The sequence below is a fragment of the Amphiura filiformis genome, chromosome 1, assembly GCF_039555335.1.
Source record: "Amphiura filiformis chromosome 1, Afil_fr2py, whole genome shotgun sequence".
NCBI lineage: Eukaryota > Metazoa > Echinodermata > Ophiuroidea > Amphilepidida > Amphiuridae > Amphiura > Amphiura filiformis.
The window spans coordinates 39,464,108-39,482,684 of NC_092628.1; the positions used below are offsets into that span (position 1 = coordinate 39,464,108).

The following is an 18,577-nucleotide window of genomic DNA, read 5'->3' on the forward strand; positions in this document are numbered from 1 at the left end:
ACGCAATATAAAATTGAGAGTCTTGGTCAAATTTTGAGTTCAAAGCGCACGGCCAATTTTCAAAGCGCACGCTAACGACTATAATATCTGTTCAACACGTATTTTCAAGTGTATGAGACCACATCTGGTTTCTTGAGAAAAATTCATTTACGGGAGATATTCATCATTTTCTAAATCAGTATCCGAAGATTTTCGTCTGATATCAAAATCGTGCATAGCAATTCACGTGTATCGATCCCGTGTATTCATTTTAATGTCACTGCTGCACCAAATAATTATTAGCCAGGCGATGTCGGTGTGCATCAGCTCAGTTGGTAGAGCGCCGGACTTTGGTACAATTTCATGTTTTCAAAAGTGCTCGATAGTAAGCACATATGCTTATTATCGAGTGTTTACGGTATATCGCCCATTCAACCCTTCTCTAATCTTCTATTCGTCTCCACAGAATTTACATGTACAATATAAAGGTCCATTAAAAAAGAACCCCATTCAAGTTTGTAATACAATTTGCACAAAATGCTAATTGAGTAAGTACGAATAGATATCCGCGGTTATGTATTGCCTGTAACTGGCATGTGCGGTCTTTTCAAAACTGTCTATCTGAAACATAGGTGTGTTAATGTTTTACAATATTTTATGAATACCGTAAAAACTCGATAGTTAGCATATGTGCTTACTCAGTATCGAGCACTTTTGAAAACATGAAATTGAACCAAAGTCCGGCGCTTTACCAATTGAGCTAATGGGGTTGAGACACCTATTTGCAGGTTTACTTGTTCGTATACAACTGTGTATCGATGGTTTGCTCAAAACCCTTTACACTTTTGTGGATGGGGCTCTTCACGTTTGCATGTTTTAAAAGCGCTCGATAGTAAGCACATATGCTAACTATCTAGTTTTTACGGTAAATGCATGGGTACGATGAATACCTTAAACATCTTTTCATCAATTTTACCCACAGTGGATAAGATACTCTTTACAAAATATAAACATTACAACGTAAAATATTTCTTTGTTCAATATATTTACAAAACATACATTTTGTTCTTTGTAATATTGCACTTAAAATTATCCATGACAAAAAAAACCTACAAATATGCCCAAAAAGGTTTTTCTGTTAACCCGCGCGAATTTATGTGAAGCCATCCTCCTCGCGTGTAGCCTATATAATATACACTGGGTATTTTTTACAGGTTCTTTTTTAGTTACTATAGGAGGGGGGGTATATATGAAATAATATGTCGGAGAAAAACATATTTTGGATTTGGAATTTGCTTCATTTGGACATGATAACATATAAACGGAGCTTTAATTGTTTTCGACACATGCATGAAACACGAACATGACAAATGCAGTAAAAATACCAGTTTGGGCACTTAACTTTAGAACAATAGAAGTGACGGTATGTGCCTGTCATTTAGGCCCGGCCCCCACTTTGGGAGCCGAATACAGCCTTTTCCCCACAATGTTATCATCAAAATGCCATAAAATACGCGGAAACTTCATATTGCAAATTAATATTGTAAATTTGGAAAAAGAAATGCTCCCGATCGATGACCCCTTATTTCAAAATTTTTATACCAAATGACCCACTTTTTCAAAATGTTATACCAGTGACTCCTTTTTCACTTTGTTATATCCAATGACCCCCTCTAAATAAAAACATTTTATACCGATGCCCCTACTTCCTGTCACCGGTACCCCCGGTAGGCACATACTCGTCACTTTTTTAAGTTGAGTACCCCCTTCCCTAACGCGGAAAGATACACATCTTATATCTAACTTCGTGTGCAATTGAGACAATATGATGGCAATTTTGGCAGATTTCTGCTGTGTCATAAATAACATTAAAACGAATCATAACCAAAATTATATTTTCTCAATAACGCCTTGCTTTCAAACGCTATAAACATATAATGTATTTTTGAATAAATTTGTCTCTCATGATGCACATCATAATTGATCTGCAAACCTATTAATCCCTGTTTATGATTGTCCTGAACCTGAAATTCAGCGTTCTTGTTTCATCAGCAAACTGCTTGATTTTAGTTTATGTATCGCTTGTATACTGAAATCACTCAATCCGTGTTCAACCTTAAGCCCACCTTCACTGGTGCTGTTAAAAACTGGACTCGAACCCGCGCTACTACTAACAGAAAGCCGCAACTGTCTGTCTTCAGGGTGATCCAGAGTATCATCTAAATCATCTTCTGAATTGGATGAGCTGTCTGCATCGTCAACGTTTAGTCGATCGTGTTTGAAGATGGTTGGTGGTGAAACGTCCGTTGCTTTCACGCTTTGTAATCGTGGCTGTGGTTGTGAGGAGTGCTGTGATACGGCTGCGGATGAGATGGTGACAGTGGCGGCGGCTACTTCAGCAGCTCTTTTAGCGGCTTCTTGTTGTTCACGTTTCTGTTTGCGCCATTTAGCTCTGCGATTCTTGAACCAAACCTGTATAGATCAGGAGCAGAAAAAAATGAAAATAACAACTATTACTTTAACAATAATCACAAAATCAGAGGGAATATTAATTAAAAACGTAAACATCAAAGTTGTGCAATCAGTCAGTCAGAGCATAGCCCCTAGAAGTGGGGTCTATGGTCAGAGCATGAAGCTGGTCAGAGCATAGACCATAATATAGGGTCTATGGTCAGAGGGCATGGGCGTGAATATAACTCCTCTGGATATCCCCACCCGGGATATCCACTTTGGGCCCCCGGGTTGGGCCTCCAATTAATTTATATAAAGGCTAGTAGGCCTACTATCCCAAGGGCACTAACCCCGGCCCCGACACGCCAAAAGGATTATACGATGAAATAAATTTTTAAAACAGTTTAAAAACTGTTGCCCGCTCTGCATCTCATGAGACCTACTCCCGATTACGAAAGCTTTCCAAAATCATAATCTGATGCCCCAACATTAATCAACAAGATGAATCGTGATGTAATCTATAATCCGCGTGCATGCGCAATGAACTGCGACAAATATGGCCACCCATCTGTAATTTTAAACCGGATTAGGATCAGGTTAGTTATGTTAATCCCAGGAAAATAAGGAATCTATCTAATTCGGACAGTTTGGATTAGTTCGCTTAGAACAAAGCTGCATGTCAACTCGGTTGTGGAGGAGGTGGCGGGCGGGCCTGTCATCATTTGATAAATAAGATGGTGCCACTGATCTCGGCCCGGAAAATTACTTTGAACAAAGCTGCATGTCAACTCGGTTGTGGCGGGCGGGCGGGCGGGCCTTCATTTGATAAATAAGAAAGTGCCACCGATCCCGGCCCGGTCCTTATTCTCTCCTGTGCTTGCCACTGCCACTAACCTTTGCATCTTTACTCCTAGCCTTTTGGCAAGTCTTTTAATAAATTTTCATGAAAATATTTCTAAAAGTTATCAATCAATTGAAATTGGGCTATTCCATTTAAAATCCACACTAACCCTGTGGAAGATTTTTAAAAATGTCTGCCACAGGGGGAGTATGAATTTCAAATGGAATGAACACACTAGGCAGCTCTATTTGCAACCCACCCTCTCTCTGTGGAAGATTCAGGTTGAATCTTTCTCAGAGGGTGTATGAAGTTCAAATGGAACTGCCTAATGTGTTCATTCCATTTGAAATTCATGTTCCTCCTGGCAGATATTTCCAAAATCTTCCACAGGGGTGGTGTGGATTTTATATGGAACAGCCAAGAGAGATGACAGAGATGGCATATTAATGTCCGTTCCCTCCCAGAGCCGGATTTAACTTTTCCATTGCCCTGGGCGATAATGATAAAATTTAGCCCCCCCCCTCCCTACCTGGATCCACGTGCCACACCCCATCCCTATAACCTATTTGCCATGCAGTGCCTTGCTAAATTGTCCCACTTTCCTTTATTTTTTTATAATTTTTATTTTATATCTCTTTATCCTCCCAAATTGATCTTGGGCCCTTTATCCGGGCCCATCTGGCCCTGTGGTAAATCCGGTCATGTTCCCTCCAAGCCGTTGTAACAGCCAGTCCCATTGAATTGATGGTATCAGAATGGAGGTTCATACCCTCCCGCCCCTCACTTCCACTCTCCAACCACCATGTAATACACCAACATAATAATTAGTCAGAATAAGCCTACCACCCCCGGGACCATCCCCTTCTCAGATATGTTAGCAAAGAGTCGTGGGAACTGAGATGATAAAAGTACAAGAGACTTTCAACCGTCTGACTCTAATAAAGGAAAGGTGTCGTACCAGCATCATAATTGGGACACAAACAAAATAATTTATCTTTTAAAGACATACATCCATTATTGAAAATGATTCTTACACACAAAAAAATATATCTGGATATAATAATTAAGTATCAAAATCTGTAAAGCTCCATCATCAGCTGTTGTATAATTATTTCTACATTCCGGAAACAGCCAACAACACAGAATATAGCTTTCAAGAAGAACAAGGTTTCAGTAAGAGAAACCAATTACTAATACTTTATACAAATATAAATTCTTCCCATTTTGAGTCTTAATTCTATAGAAGTGACAAAGTAGGTTTTACATTAAGCTTTCGCAAACAACTTAAATAAATCTAAACCAATCATTGCAAACAAAAGTTCTACTGGAACCAAAAAACAACATGTAAAGAAAACAACCGTAACCAGCTCATAAGATTAGACCAAACTAAATAACAGCTTTATAGCTAATAACTCTGAATAACAACAGTATCAATAGATTTCAATTCTCTGAATCATTTTGTTTAATTTGCTTGTAAAACCTCAAACCGGTTTAAATTCTTAAATATCTTAAATCACAGATTGTTACTTAATCTTCGCTTAACCCCATAAGAACTACCTGCCGATTGGGCAAAAAGAAGTTTTCATTATCAATTGGACCAATCAGCAACATTGTTAGAATAATTTCACTAATCTTCGCTTAAGGGGACAGACGTTTTTCTCTGCGCGGGTGAACATGATGAGCGGTGCAGAACGATATGTTCATTTTGTAAGGAATAAAGTGTTCAAAAGCTTTTAGTTTTATGCATCATTTATTATGCCTATAAGTTATTTGGAATCAATATGAAAATTAGATCAAATGGGTACAAACAACCCTATTGGTCTAGTGGCTCTTTATCGTTGTGATTGTATTTTGGTAGAATTTTAAATAGTCGGGTGACACGTCCAATTCCCAACTGATGCGTTCAATGACGGATAGAGATTTTACAAAAGCGATTTAGGAAAGGATATATTTAGAAGGTCTTCCTTTCATCAGGTCGAAAAAAGAGAGCAAACAACAATCAAATTTGATAGAGATAAACAAGATTTAAGTCTATAATCGTCAGTATTCATGAGCCTGGGAACTGAAAAACATATTAATCAAATCGTAGGTATTACTAAGTATTATGTGTAAAAAATATTGTAAATTAAAAGCTTGTACGAATTAATGGGTGGTCGTATTCTGCACTTTTCATCTGTTGCATTTGGCAAATTGGTGGCGTATTATGTTGTAATCGAGTTTTATGGCAAGCCACATCGGTCATAAATCTGATATTGTTATAGGCCGGACAAGGGACAGATTCTGTCTTCAAGCAGAGGACCTTGTTCCATGGTCTGTGCTTCAAGTGACGCGGATTGATAATTTTCTTGTGATTAAGAATGATCCGATATTCATTTTATTTTGTTTGTTTGTTTGTTTGTTTGTTTTATTCCTTCTTTTACCTAAGACACCTAATTACACCTATTTGCAAATACCTTTCGCACTGCCCGATTGGGCGCAGTTAATGGCGTACATGAGATCGGGTTCTGATTGGCTATTTGAATCACGCCATCATCTCATCAGCACCTCATTCGCTGATCAATCTGCGCAATCGGTCGGCCAGTGCAGCGCGAATGTTCTTTGCAAAATACTGTAATCATCTGTTCTTCCTTAAAGCCCAGCGAAGGCCGGGATTGTCTGCGTAAAGAGAGTCATCCCAGACCTGCATGCAATTATGGCAAGAGCGCGCCATAATTTTGAAACTTAGCAAAAAAAAAAAAACATTGCTCAATATTCCTACCTCAACTCTTTCCTCCTTAAGGTCCACCTTGAGAGCTAATTCCTCCCGTAGCATTACATCAGGGTAATGTGTCTTCTCAAAAAGTCGCTTCAAGTTGTTCCAGCTGTTCTTCTGTAAAGATAGTACGATGTCGTCTCTTCCGCTTCTGATTTCGTCCCATAAGATCAATGTGCGAGTAAGCGCCGTATGGAGCATAGGCTGTAAGGAAACCATTGAAAACATTGTAATTAAAGTCGGTGGTCTAGCTCTAACATTAAGGTCAGCAACTATTTTAAACTGTTGCGATTTGGTAATTCACAGCATCTTGCGAATGGTAGTGAGCTTTGACAAAAATTGCATTGCTCAATTCATAGCGAGCGTGTAGAAGAATTCAAATATCATGCACAGATATACTTTTGTAGGTCCTGTGGTTCTTGAGTTATGTTGTAAAGAGGGCTGAAACAGCAACACTTTTGTAAAACGTACATAACTCATTAACAACAATAAATCAAGCAAGTTTTCAAAGTATATGATTTGTAGAATAAACTTTTGCAAGACATCAAAGTGTTATTTTCATCAATAATATATTGATGAAGATAAATGAAAACCAATATGTTGGTTGCTTTGTTTGACCAACAATACCGCGTCTACCCTTAAATAATTTGCAAAAAAATGTTTGAAAAATGTGTTCTTGTTTTAACTGTTTTTCGTGTCCCCCTCTCTCTCCCCCTCTTTCTGTTGGTTTCGAAATTATATAACATGAAGAAGCGATCTACCGCTCTCTGAATGTTGCGCAGCTACCACAATCGATAGCCCCAACATGCAATGCTGATTCCTTCAGGTTTACCCCATTGCATTATGTATTTTGTTTTGTTTATATCAACTTTATATTGATAGCATTTTGAAAGATGATCAAACTAGTTTTCTGGGGAGTGTTATTCTTGTTGCTGGTGCTGCTAAATACCAACTATTGTTATTTATTTTCTCGGTTTTTTTAAAAACTAAAACAATGGTCATGCGGTCAATCGTATGTAGAACAATATGAGTGATAATCCCGGTATCGTTTCCATATTATGAACAGGTATGGATTCTGTCTAATTAGTCATCTAATTATTATGACCCAAAAATACGCGAAATGATACGCTTTTGAACTTTCCTGGGCGATGGCTTTATAATAGATCTTGCTTTTATAGCTTCACGTTTGGTTTGCTATACGACAAGCGCATCGTACTCACTATTAAACCCGGGTTTATAAATGGTTTCTGTTAAATGATGACATCAACTAAGAAATATGTATACCATAAGAAATGACATTATCATGAAACCTGTCATATGGAGTTCTATATATATTCACGGAAACCGACGTGGGAGAGATTGAATCTATATATATTTAAACTTTATCAGTATTCTTTGAAAGTTAGGCATACATTTTGCAGAAAAATATCGATGATGAGAAACACAGACAGACAAACAAACGGACAGCGAGGGGTACGGGCTGATAGGCACTGCAAACAACTTGGACGGATGCTGCGAATTCGGATTTACAGGCCTAACACTGACATAAAGAAAGGACATCCAGACAGACACACACCCACATACATACACACACACCCCCACCCACACCGACAACCCGACAGACAGACAGACAGACAGACAGACAGACAGACAGACAGACAGACTGGTGAATATACAGAAAGATTAATGAACAAAAAGAACAGAAAGACAAACCAAGTAGAATCCTTTGTATATCAGGGCACGGAATAACTGAGAATTCCTAATTTCTCGACCCAAGGGCTAAGAGCAAATTTGTACAATTGATTTGTTGGGAGTTGGGAGTGACTTTTTTTCCTTGCTCTTTTTCTTCATCCTGTTTCTTTCTAGTTTTCTCTGCATACAGGCCGTCATGTTTATAAGCTTTTAAACTTGGCTTGAGCATTATGCATGAGCCTGGTCCCAACAGGACACAAGTGTGTTTCAACCCGGACCGACTGGTTAAACAAAAAAGACATGATACAGCAGTTCCCAAAAGGTTCTTAACCAATTCAAAAAAGTAGTTTCAAATGGAGCCCCATTGAAGAGATAAGCCAAGTCTCTCCTGGACGGAAAGGAGAGGGAGAAGATGGGGGGTGCTCTTGGATTTCATGTAAATAATATAGAATTACACCATTTAAAATGTGTATGTATACGGAAGACATATTAATTAACATTATGTAAAAGCATACTTGTATTGAGCATGTTGAGTATTCACACAAGTCTTCTTTCAAATTACTAACCCATCATCTTTTCACTAACAACATTTCATGTAACAATTTTCTTTTTAAAACACTTCTTGTTCACCTGACGCAATGTCAATCATACTAATACTGTAACCCTAAAACTTTTATCAAAATCATGAATATACAATTATGATGAGGGTCATTGTGTTAAACATGTTAAATACTTATTATTAACGTTACGCATCTGTTTCTTTAATAGATTTTGGAATGCGGTTTAACGCAGAAAACTAAAGAAACTTACTGAGAGGAAGAGCAAAAGATAGGATTAAAAGAAACCACTTTACCCGAACACTTAAAACATCAGTATATGAATAGAACCCAGTTAAAAAACAATAACGAGTTATCTAAATAAGCTAATGATAGCCTCTCATCTCTTCTCCGCCTCCCAACTTGATAACCCATCTTCTATAAATGGATTTCATTATGAGTCAATTGTTGCTTTATTCCACATCTCTTCAAGAAAATTCAATTTTTCGATTTGAAAAGAGCGTTTGACCACTAAGAACAAAATTGGTTGGATAACGGAGATCAGTACGTGCACCTGAATCATCATTGTTCTTGAAGTGCACTGTGGTTCATTATTACATTAACTTCAGGGATTATCTGCTTTTGTACGAAAATTGTGTTCTTCTTAACAAAGACAAGCACTTATTTTAAGTGTCAACCACTTGGAACCTCTAATCATCTGGGTTGTTTCATGATCACGCAGAGAGGGAGAGAGAAAGATAAAAAAACTGATCCGACCATTATAAACATGATAAAGGCAAAGTGTCAATATCAAAATGACGCAATTACACAATTTGGAGCTGAAAAGGAGAGAATGTTTGACAGCAGGGGTGTCATTCATAATTGCTATGCTATACTTTAATAAAACGGGTTAACGGATTAAAGCCTAATTTTATCTTAAACGTTTCAAGTGTATGTACCATATGGATTGCAGAAAGAGATGAAAGATCAAAGATGGTGACGGGTGAAGAAGAAGCAGGAGAAGCAGGAAGAGGAGAGGAAAAACAAAAGATGAAGGGTGAACATCAACCAATAGACATGATAGAAGAGAGTGCATAGGAAAATGGTAACAATAATGATGATGAAGATGAAGATGAAGATGGAGATGAAGATGAAGATGAAGATGAAGATGAAGATGAAGATGAAGATGAAGATGAAGATGAAGATGAGGATGAAGATGAAGATGAAAATGAGGATGAAGATGAAAATGAAGATGAAGATGAAGATGGAGATGGAGATGAAGATGATGGTGATAATGATGATGATGGTGATGATGATGATGAAGATGAAGATGAAGATGGTGATGATGATGATGATGATGATGATGATGATGATGATGATGATGATGATGATGATGATGATGATGATGAAAAACAGGAAGAGGAGAGGAAAAACAAAAGGTGAATGTGCCTTTTTCCTAAGAGTTAGACTAACATAATGAATGAAGAGCTGTGACGGTACAGAGAAAAGAGGTGGTTAGAAGATATGACAATATTATTCATCTGACAACATCATTGCAACAATGCATACATTACATTGCAACAATGCATGCATTACATTGCATTAGATTAGTGTATCGGGTTTTCAAATTGTTAAATTACACCAAAATACTTGTGGATTAAAAGGGATCACGATGCAATTATTTACTGTTAGTATGGAATTTATGCATATAAAACGATTAAATACAAGCTTCTTAAAAGTCGTTGGAATCAACTTTAATTGAAATTTTCCTCCGATTTGTAATTGTAAAGAAAAAAGAAATGCATTTAGAGGAACAAAAAGAACTACGAAATCAACATTTAAACCGGCTGTAACGATTACAACTTATATAGCACTTATATCACTAAATGGTGTTAAATGAAGTGACATTCCATTGTACATTTATCTGCTTATCATTTTGATCTTCGAAGTGGCTATATTATTTTATATTTTAGGAAGCATTTTTTACATCGCACATACCATGCATACATACCCCGAGAACTGCTAAAAGCAGTCATCTTTTTACAGGTGGAGTGTTCACTGGTTTTTAACGGTTCTCGGACTATTTCAGATGGAGTGGTGGTTTTAGCAGTTCTTGGAGTATAGCGTCTTTAAAGGGCTTGACCAAGATTTGACTCATATATAGAATTGCTGGTGGAACCGGAAGAGGTCGAACAAACCAAAAAAAAGAAGGACGGAAAGAAGGAGAAAAGAAAGAAAGTTGCAAAAAAGAAAGAAAGTTCGAAAGAAAGAGAGAAAGTTCAAAAGAAAGAAAGTTCCAAAAAAGGAAGAAAGGGGAAAAGAAAAAAGAAAGAAAGAAAGTAAAAGAGAAAGAAACAAAGAAACAAAGAAACAAACAAAAAAGAAAGAAGGAAAGAAGGAAAAAAGAAAGAAATAAAGACAGAAAGAGGGAGAAAGAAAGAAAGAAAGAAAGAAGGAAAAGAGAAGAGAAAGAAAGCAAGTAAAAAGAAAGAAAGAAGGAGAGAAAGAAAGAAAGAAGGAAAAGAAAAAAGAAAGAGAGTAAAAAGAAAGAAAGAAAGAAAGAAAGTAAAAAGAAAGAAAGACAGACAGAAAGTAAAAAAGAAAGAAAGACAGACAGAAAGAAAGAAAGAAAGAAAGAAAGAAAGAAAGAAAGAAAGAAAGAAAGAAAGAAAGAAAGAAAGAAAGAAAGAAAGAAGAAAGAAAGAAAGAAACACGATTGAAAAATATCAAACAAACATAAAAACAAACAAACACACGCCCCAACACAACAAACAAAAATGTCAGATGACCAATATTTGACTGATATGTTAATGTATATCAACGTCATAATACAAAAATATGACATCGTATTTGACAGTGCCATGCATGAGGTGGTCACCATCATGGTCACAATGAAAAAGAAACATTTCTCATGTCTGAAACTGACAAAACACATCAATCTTTGTGTAATTATCGCTTTCTTTATCTCAACTTCATCCGATAATTCCTAGTGATATCAAACTGCTGAAACTTATCCATGCTTCTTCCATGTAACTATAGGAATCGGGAGCATTTATCAGAGAATTATGCGCACCAAAATAACCAGATATCTTGGTTTAGCATTTTTGGTATTTTCTAACTCATGTAAATAGTTCACTGAACTACGCAACAATTTCTTCATGTTCTTGTGCCGATTTGTTACCAACGCCAAAGTTGGTTTCCAAACACGAACTGATTTTTCCTCATTTGGATGTTGAAACAAAATCAACCATAAGGTGACGTTTTCTTTATTTATGGAGACTGAAATTACCCTAAAGATTTTTGGCAAAAAATATTGTCTGAAATTTAATTAAATTTGGCCAAAAAACATGAAAAAGGTCAACATTTGATGGTCGGCTTTTCATCCCAGCTACATACACGTCACTTTAAGTACGTAGCATTAGATTTATACCAGGTTTACTTATTCCCGCGTATTCAGAATACAATATGGTGTTCTGGTACATGGTGTGCTCTCAGGTCCCATAAATATAAGGCTGTGCACAGGTTTTGGCCGGGGTTTTGGGTGACAGATCCTTTAGATATGATTGATAAATCGTGGAAATAAAAAATGGAAACATTTCACTTTCAGAAATATTGACAAGATAATCACGATAATGAAGAAACTGTCATGTCAGGTTACACACCCATCTCTGAAATCGCATCCCCGCATGGATTTGTACGGAATTCGAATGGCCGGGCGGGCATGAAGAGTTTTAACATGAAGAGATCTTAAAAGATCTCTGGACATGATCATTGATAACGCTGCTTATTAGCTGTACAAGGGGCCAGGAATATAGTTCAGAATATCCATCTTCATCTATCAAAATGTATGAATTTTGAGGTTTCAATTGAAAACCTTTACGTATTGGTAATATTGGTCTTCAGTGTTTCCCTTTTAGCATATTATAATAATATAAAAGCATTTATGTACAAAAGCTTATTGTTGATCCGATGTGAATCAACTATAAACATGTATTTGGGGTTTCTCTTTTTTTTTTTTAAAGCCACGAATCAGTATAATGGTGACTGAGTGGCTTCATCAGACGGGTTTCAAAACACATTCGGCGTATTCGGTGTACAAACACGTTTTAGGGGCATTTTGTGCTATGGTAATCATGGTTATGCTAGGGATGTTGCTTGCCGTGCGTTCCTCATTTTGTTTTCATAATCCGCACCAGCTGTTAGTAAGTAAATATAATTTGATGTATCTTAAATATACTTTTTTTAAATACAATCGGTAATTTATCTAATTCTAGATGACACTTGTACTTGCATGTTGAGTAACTTTACTTGCATAAAGTATCTTTGCTTGCATGGGATGCCATCACCGGGGCCATCACAAATCTGTGATGCCATAAACATGGATGTGGAATTACTGTCGTTTTCATTCTGCATATCAGTTCGGACATCGACATTCAATTCACCCCAACGTAAGTTTGGTGGTATAACATGATGCACGAAGTAGCTTATACATGCATTTATACGAGGCATTTATTCTTTTTCAATCTAAATCGTTTTGTAGTAAGAAAAAATACTGAAAAGGTTTCCCTTTCCCATAAATTGTGCTACCATTGAGATGTTAACTTAAGATTTGCAACTTATGCTTTAAACATGTTAAATGTTATTAAATTTACTTGGGACTTGATTATGCTGTAAAGTCGACAGATTTTAAGTTGAAATCTTTGGTGAGGTAAAAAATGAAACTATGATGATCAAATATATTATTGTCATTATTTACGTTAGAGAAACTTTTCTTGGCTCTACATTAAAAATATTTTGTTACAAGATACGTGATTTTTTTGATAAGACGAATATTTCTCACAATTCAATATTATGACAAGATAAACTATTGGCACGGTGAGGATGTTTGAAGAAATTTGATCACGATAAAAAATGATAAAAAAAATATGATAAACTTACCTAAATGACTCAAATGATGATATTCTGGTGGCAACATCGGGAAATGTGGGTGAGGTGCCAGCGGAAGATAAGGTGTGTGTCCATGTCTTGGATGAGGTATGGCATACGGTCTGGGGGCAAGAATGTTCTCGATGCTAAAAGACGGTGAAGTTGGCATGGTCGTCATCGGAGAAGTTGCGCCGTAGTAGGCAGGTGAAAGAGCAGGTACGCTGACCACGACTGGCGGCGAGGCGGTCATCATGACTAATTCAACCGGGCAAATGTCCGTAGATTTTTTGGTAGATGTAACCTCAAATAAATCAGAATTGATTTCCAAGAAGTAGTACAGAGAGATAAGTGGAGACCGGTCAAATGCAGTAAGTGTAACTTAATAAGTACGAGCTATTAATAAAAATCCTGTATAGAAACCCTGTCGAGACCTCAAAGATGACTTCTGTTATCTTGCCTATCTTGACAACGACTGATTGAGCAGACTCAAAAACCCCGAGTTAACAAATAATGCAATTGGTTAAATGGGTTTATGTGGTCTTATTTGCACAACTTATTTCGTTTGTCCGTAAGATGGATGGTGGTGGTATATTGTTTGCATCTATTTAAAGTTGTTGCATTTTGTGTGACACTTGAATATCAAAAACAAAAAGTTGGTGTTGTGTGTATTTTAATATAAAAATATATTTTTAGTAGAACTTTAAATATGGAACGTCGTTATACGCATATTGGTATTATCGCTGCTATCGGGTTAGAATCATTGAATGGATACAAACAAGTGTAAGTTGGCAACCAGTGTGGGATTGGCGCAATACAAGATATCGATAAATAGTGCAACGTGATTGGACAATGCATGCCAAACGCACTTTCACATCTTAGTCACTGATGCTGATATGCATCCCAACTCGGCTCTGGCTCAACATAGATGCTTTAAAGCAACGATTTAAATGTTCTTCGTGTAACTTCATGATGATACGGTAGTGATATACGTCTCATCGCATCTTTCATGAAGTTGTGAAAATCATGAAATGTTTTCCTTGCTATCTTTGCTTGCAACATCTTATACGTACATATAGTGAGGCTGTTTCACCCTTGCCTCACTGGATCCTAAACGTCATTTCGAAGATTGAGAGCCAGAAAGCTTTAATTCACAAAGGATTCATTGTGAGTTACGGCTTTCTGGTTCTTAACCCTCGATTTACCGGATAAGAAATATATTATTGCTTTTGTTTTGACGCCACTTTCACTGGTGGTGGAACTTTTGACTACACATATAATATGAAAGAAAATGCCAAATTATGTGTTAATCATTTGAACTGCACCAGCAAAATTAACCATGACAACTTCGAAGATGATGTGTTTACTTCTACCAACTTGGTCTTTCAGATGATCTCTTTCAATTCAAATTTTATTTAGGCCTATACACGGAAATGCCCAGATCAGCCCTTGAGCTGGTCTTCCCTGGGGCCGTGTTTTACAACAAAATATAAACAAAGATATAATATTAAAATAAAAACATATACAATGTACAATGTGAAATTAAAAACATATACATAAGCAGAAGGAAAAATAAATAATGCAAAATAACTAGGTAAAATTTGAATTTTCGATTATACTTTCAGAAAAACTCATACGTCACATCTTTATTCATCTTCTGTGATCACATTAACATCACATCACGTTACATTATGTTAGGTTACGTTACATTACAATACATCACATCACATCACATCACACCACACCACATCACATCACATCACATCACATCACATCACATCACATATACATTACATCACATATCACATCACATCATTCACAACACATCACATCACAGATTAATACTTAGGTCCACACGCGCCAAGTTGTATACCGTTGTATACGATGAGTTTGTCATGAATTACCTAAATCCAATCCAACGTAGAAGACAGCATAGCAATTATGAACTGAACTACCAAACAGATGATCTTCAATGGTTTCAGAAGCCATCAGATCATATACCGTAGCTACTTATTAAAAAATAACTGCGCAAACAAGCCGCCAAATAATAGTTGGGATTGACCCTTTCAGTCGGACACATCTTCATTTTATAAGGAGGACGATGAGGAGCTTCATTGAAAGGGATGATGTTCGTCGTCATAGTCATCATGATCATCATCATCATCATCACGGTCATCATCACGGTAATCATCATCATGATTATCATCACCATCATCATCATCATCACCATCATCATGATTATCATCACCATCATCATCATCATCACCATCACCATCACCATCACCATCATCATGATCATCATCATCATCATCATCATCATCACCATCACCATCACCATCACCATCATCATGATTATCATCATCATCATCATCATCATCACCATCATCATGATTATCATCACCATCATCATCATCATCACCATCATCATGATTATCATCACCATCATCATCATCATCACCATCACCATCACCATCACCATCATCATGATTATCATCATCATCATCATCATCATCACCATCACCATCACCATCACCATCATCATGATTATCATCACCATCATCATCATCATCACCATCACCATCACCATCACCATCATCATGATTATCATCATCATCATCATCATCATCACCATCACCATCACCATCACCATCACCATGATTATCATCATCATCATCATCATCATCATCATCATCATCATCATCATCATCATCATCATCATTATCATCATCATCATCATCGCCGTCATCATCATCATTATTATCATCGTTATCGTAGTATATCATCAATTTTATAATTGTCGTTATCAACATCGTTCTTTTCATCCTTAGTAGATATAGATATATAGATATGGCTTAACAACATAGGTCTACCACACTGCTGTCTTCAGTAGATATTGCAGCAAACAGTTAAAATAGTAGTAGTACTTCATAAGTTCACATTACTATCTCAGACTAGTACCGGTTTGATCTGTTTGATAAAACAAAACACATGCGATTTAGTATCAATTAACAAAGGACGCTATCATACCGCAGTGACACAACAACGCAGAGAAAGGAGAAAAAATACTAAACCTACATGAATGATCCCACTCTGAGCTCTGGAAAAGTGGGTTATTTGCGGCAAGAAGTAGCCCGGTTGTAACCAGCAGTATACCACATATTGCTATCACCTGATTGTAAAGCATCTTACCACAAGTACAAATTGTTATATTTATTATATACACGTCAGAAATTGCTATCTTCAGTAGATAGCACCTGACTGTGACAAGCAGCTAAAAATGAATTGCTATCTTCAGTAGATAGCACCTGGCTGTGACAAGCAGCTAATCACAAATTGCTATCTTCAGTAGATAGCATCTGACTGTGACAAGCAGCTAAAAATCAAAAATTGCTATCTTCAGTAGATAGCACCTAGTGTAACAAGCAGCTAATCAAAAATTGCTATCTTCAGTAGATAGCACCTGACTGTGACAAGCAGCTAAAAATCAAAAACTGCTATCTTCAGTAGATAGCACCTGACTGTGACAAACAGCTAAAAATCAAAAATTGCTATCTTCAGTAGATAGCACTTGACAGTGACAAGCAGCTAATCAAAAATTGCTATCTTCAGTAGATAGCACCTGACTGTGATAAGCAGCTAAAAATCAAAAACTGCTATCTTCAGTAGATAGCACCTGACAGTGACAAGCAGCTAAAAATCAAAAACTGCTATCTTCAGTAGATAGCACCTGACAGTGACAAGCAGCTAATCAAAAATTGCTATCTTCAGTAGATAGCACCTGACTGTGATAAGCAGCTAAAAATCAAAAACTGCTATTTTCAGTAGATAGCACCTGACTGTGACAAGCAGCTAATCAATAATTGCTATCTTCAGTAGATAGCACCTGACTGTGACAAGCAGCTAAAATCAAAAATTGCTATCTTCAGTAGATAGCACCTGACTGTGACAAGCAGCTAATCAAAAATTGCTATCTTCAGTAGATAGCACCTGACTGTGACAAGCAGCTAAAAATCAAAAATTGCTATCTTCAGTAGATAGCACCTGACTGTGATAAGCAGCTAAAAATCAAAAATTGCTATCTTCAGTAGATAGCACCTGACAGTGACAAGCAGCTAATCAAAATTTGCTATCTTCAGTAGATAGCACCTGACTGTGACAAGCAGCTAAAATCAAAAATTGCTATCTTCAGTAGATAGCACCTGACTGTGACAAGCAGCTAATCAAAATTGCTATCTTCAGTAGATAGCACCTGACTGTGACAAGCAGCTAATCAAAAATTGCTATCTTCAGTAGATAGCACCTGACTGTGATAAGCAGCTAAAAATCAAAAATTGCTATCTTCAGTAGATAGCACCTGACAGTGACAAGCAGCTAATCAAAAATTGCTATCTTCAGTAGATAGCACCTGACTGTGACAAGCAGCTAAAAATCAAAAATTGCTATCTTCAGTAGATAGCACCTGACTGTGACAAGCAGCTAATCAAAAATTGCTATCTTCAGTAGATAGCACCTGACTGTGATAAGCAGCTAAAAATCAAAAATTACTATCTTCAGTAGATAGCACCTGACTGTGACAAGCAGCTAAAAATCAAAAATTGCTATCTTCAGTAGATAGCACCTGACTGTGACAAACAGCTAAAAATCAAAAAATGGCTATCTTCAATAGATAGCACCTGACTGTGATAAGCAGCTAAAAATCAAAAATCTTCAGTAGATAGCACCTGACTGTGACAAGCAGCTAAAATCAAAATTGCTATCTTCAGTAGATAGCACCTGACTGTGACAAGCAGCTAATCACAAATTGCTATCTTCAGTAGATAGCACCTGACTGTGACAAGCAGCTAAAAATCAATAATTGCTATCTTCAGTAGATAGCACCTGAATGTGACAAACAGCTAAAAATCAAAAATTGCTATCTTCAGTAGATAGCACTTGACTGTGACAAGCAGCTAAAAATCAAAAATTGCTATCTTCAGTAGATAGCACCTGACTGTGACAAACAGCTAAAAATCAAAAATTGCTATCTTCAGTAGATAGCACCTGATTGTGACAAGCAGCTAAAAATAAAAAATCTTCAGTAGATAGCACCTGACTGTGACAAGCAGCTAAAAATCAAAAATTGATATCTTCAGTAGATAGCACCTGACTGCGATAAGCAGCTAAAAATCAAAAATTACTATCTTCAGTAGATAGCACCTGACTGTGACAAGCAGCTAAAATCAAAAATTGCTATCTTCAGTAGATAGCACCTGACTGTGACAAGCAGCAAAAAATATAAAATTGCTATCTTCAGCAGAAAGAACTTTTTTAACAAGCTGCTAAAAATCACATATGGCTATCTTCAGTAGATAGCACATGAACAATCAGCTAATCACTTGCTATCTTCAGTAGGTAGCACCTGAC

General features: G+C 36.8%; 1 protein-coding gene across 1 annotated transcript; it reads right to left on the minus strand.

The window, feature by feature from the left end:
- Positions 1–1,392: 1,392 nt before the first annotated feature.
- LOC140146852 (uncharacterized) lies at positions 1,393–13,484 on the minus strand. The gene is given in 4 exon segments (XM_072168744.1): positions 1,393–2,451; positions 6,030–6,110; positions 6,112–6,227; positions 13,190–13,484. Coding segments are annotated over 4 exon segments (879 nt in total). The 5' UTR covers positions 13,431–13,484; the 3' UTR covers positions 1,393–2,010.
- Between the last annotated feature and the right edge of the window lie 5,093 nt (positions 13,485–18,577).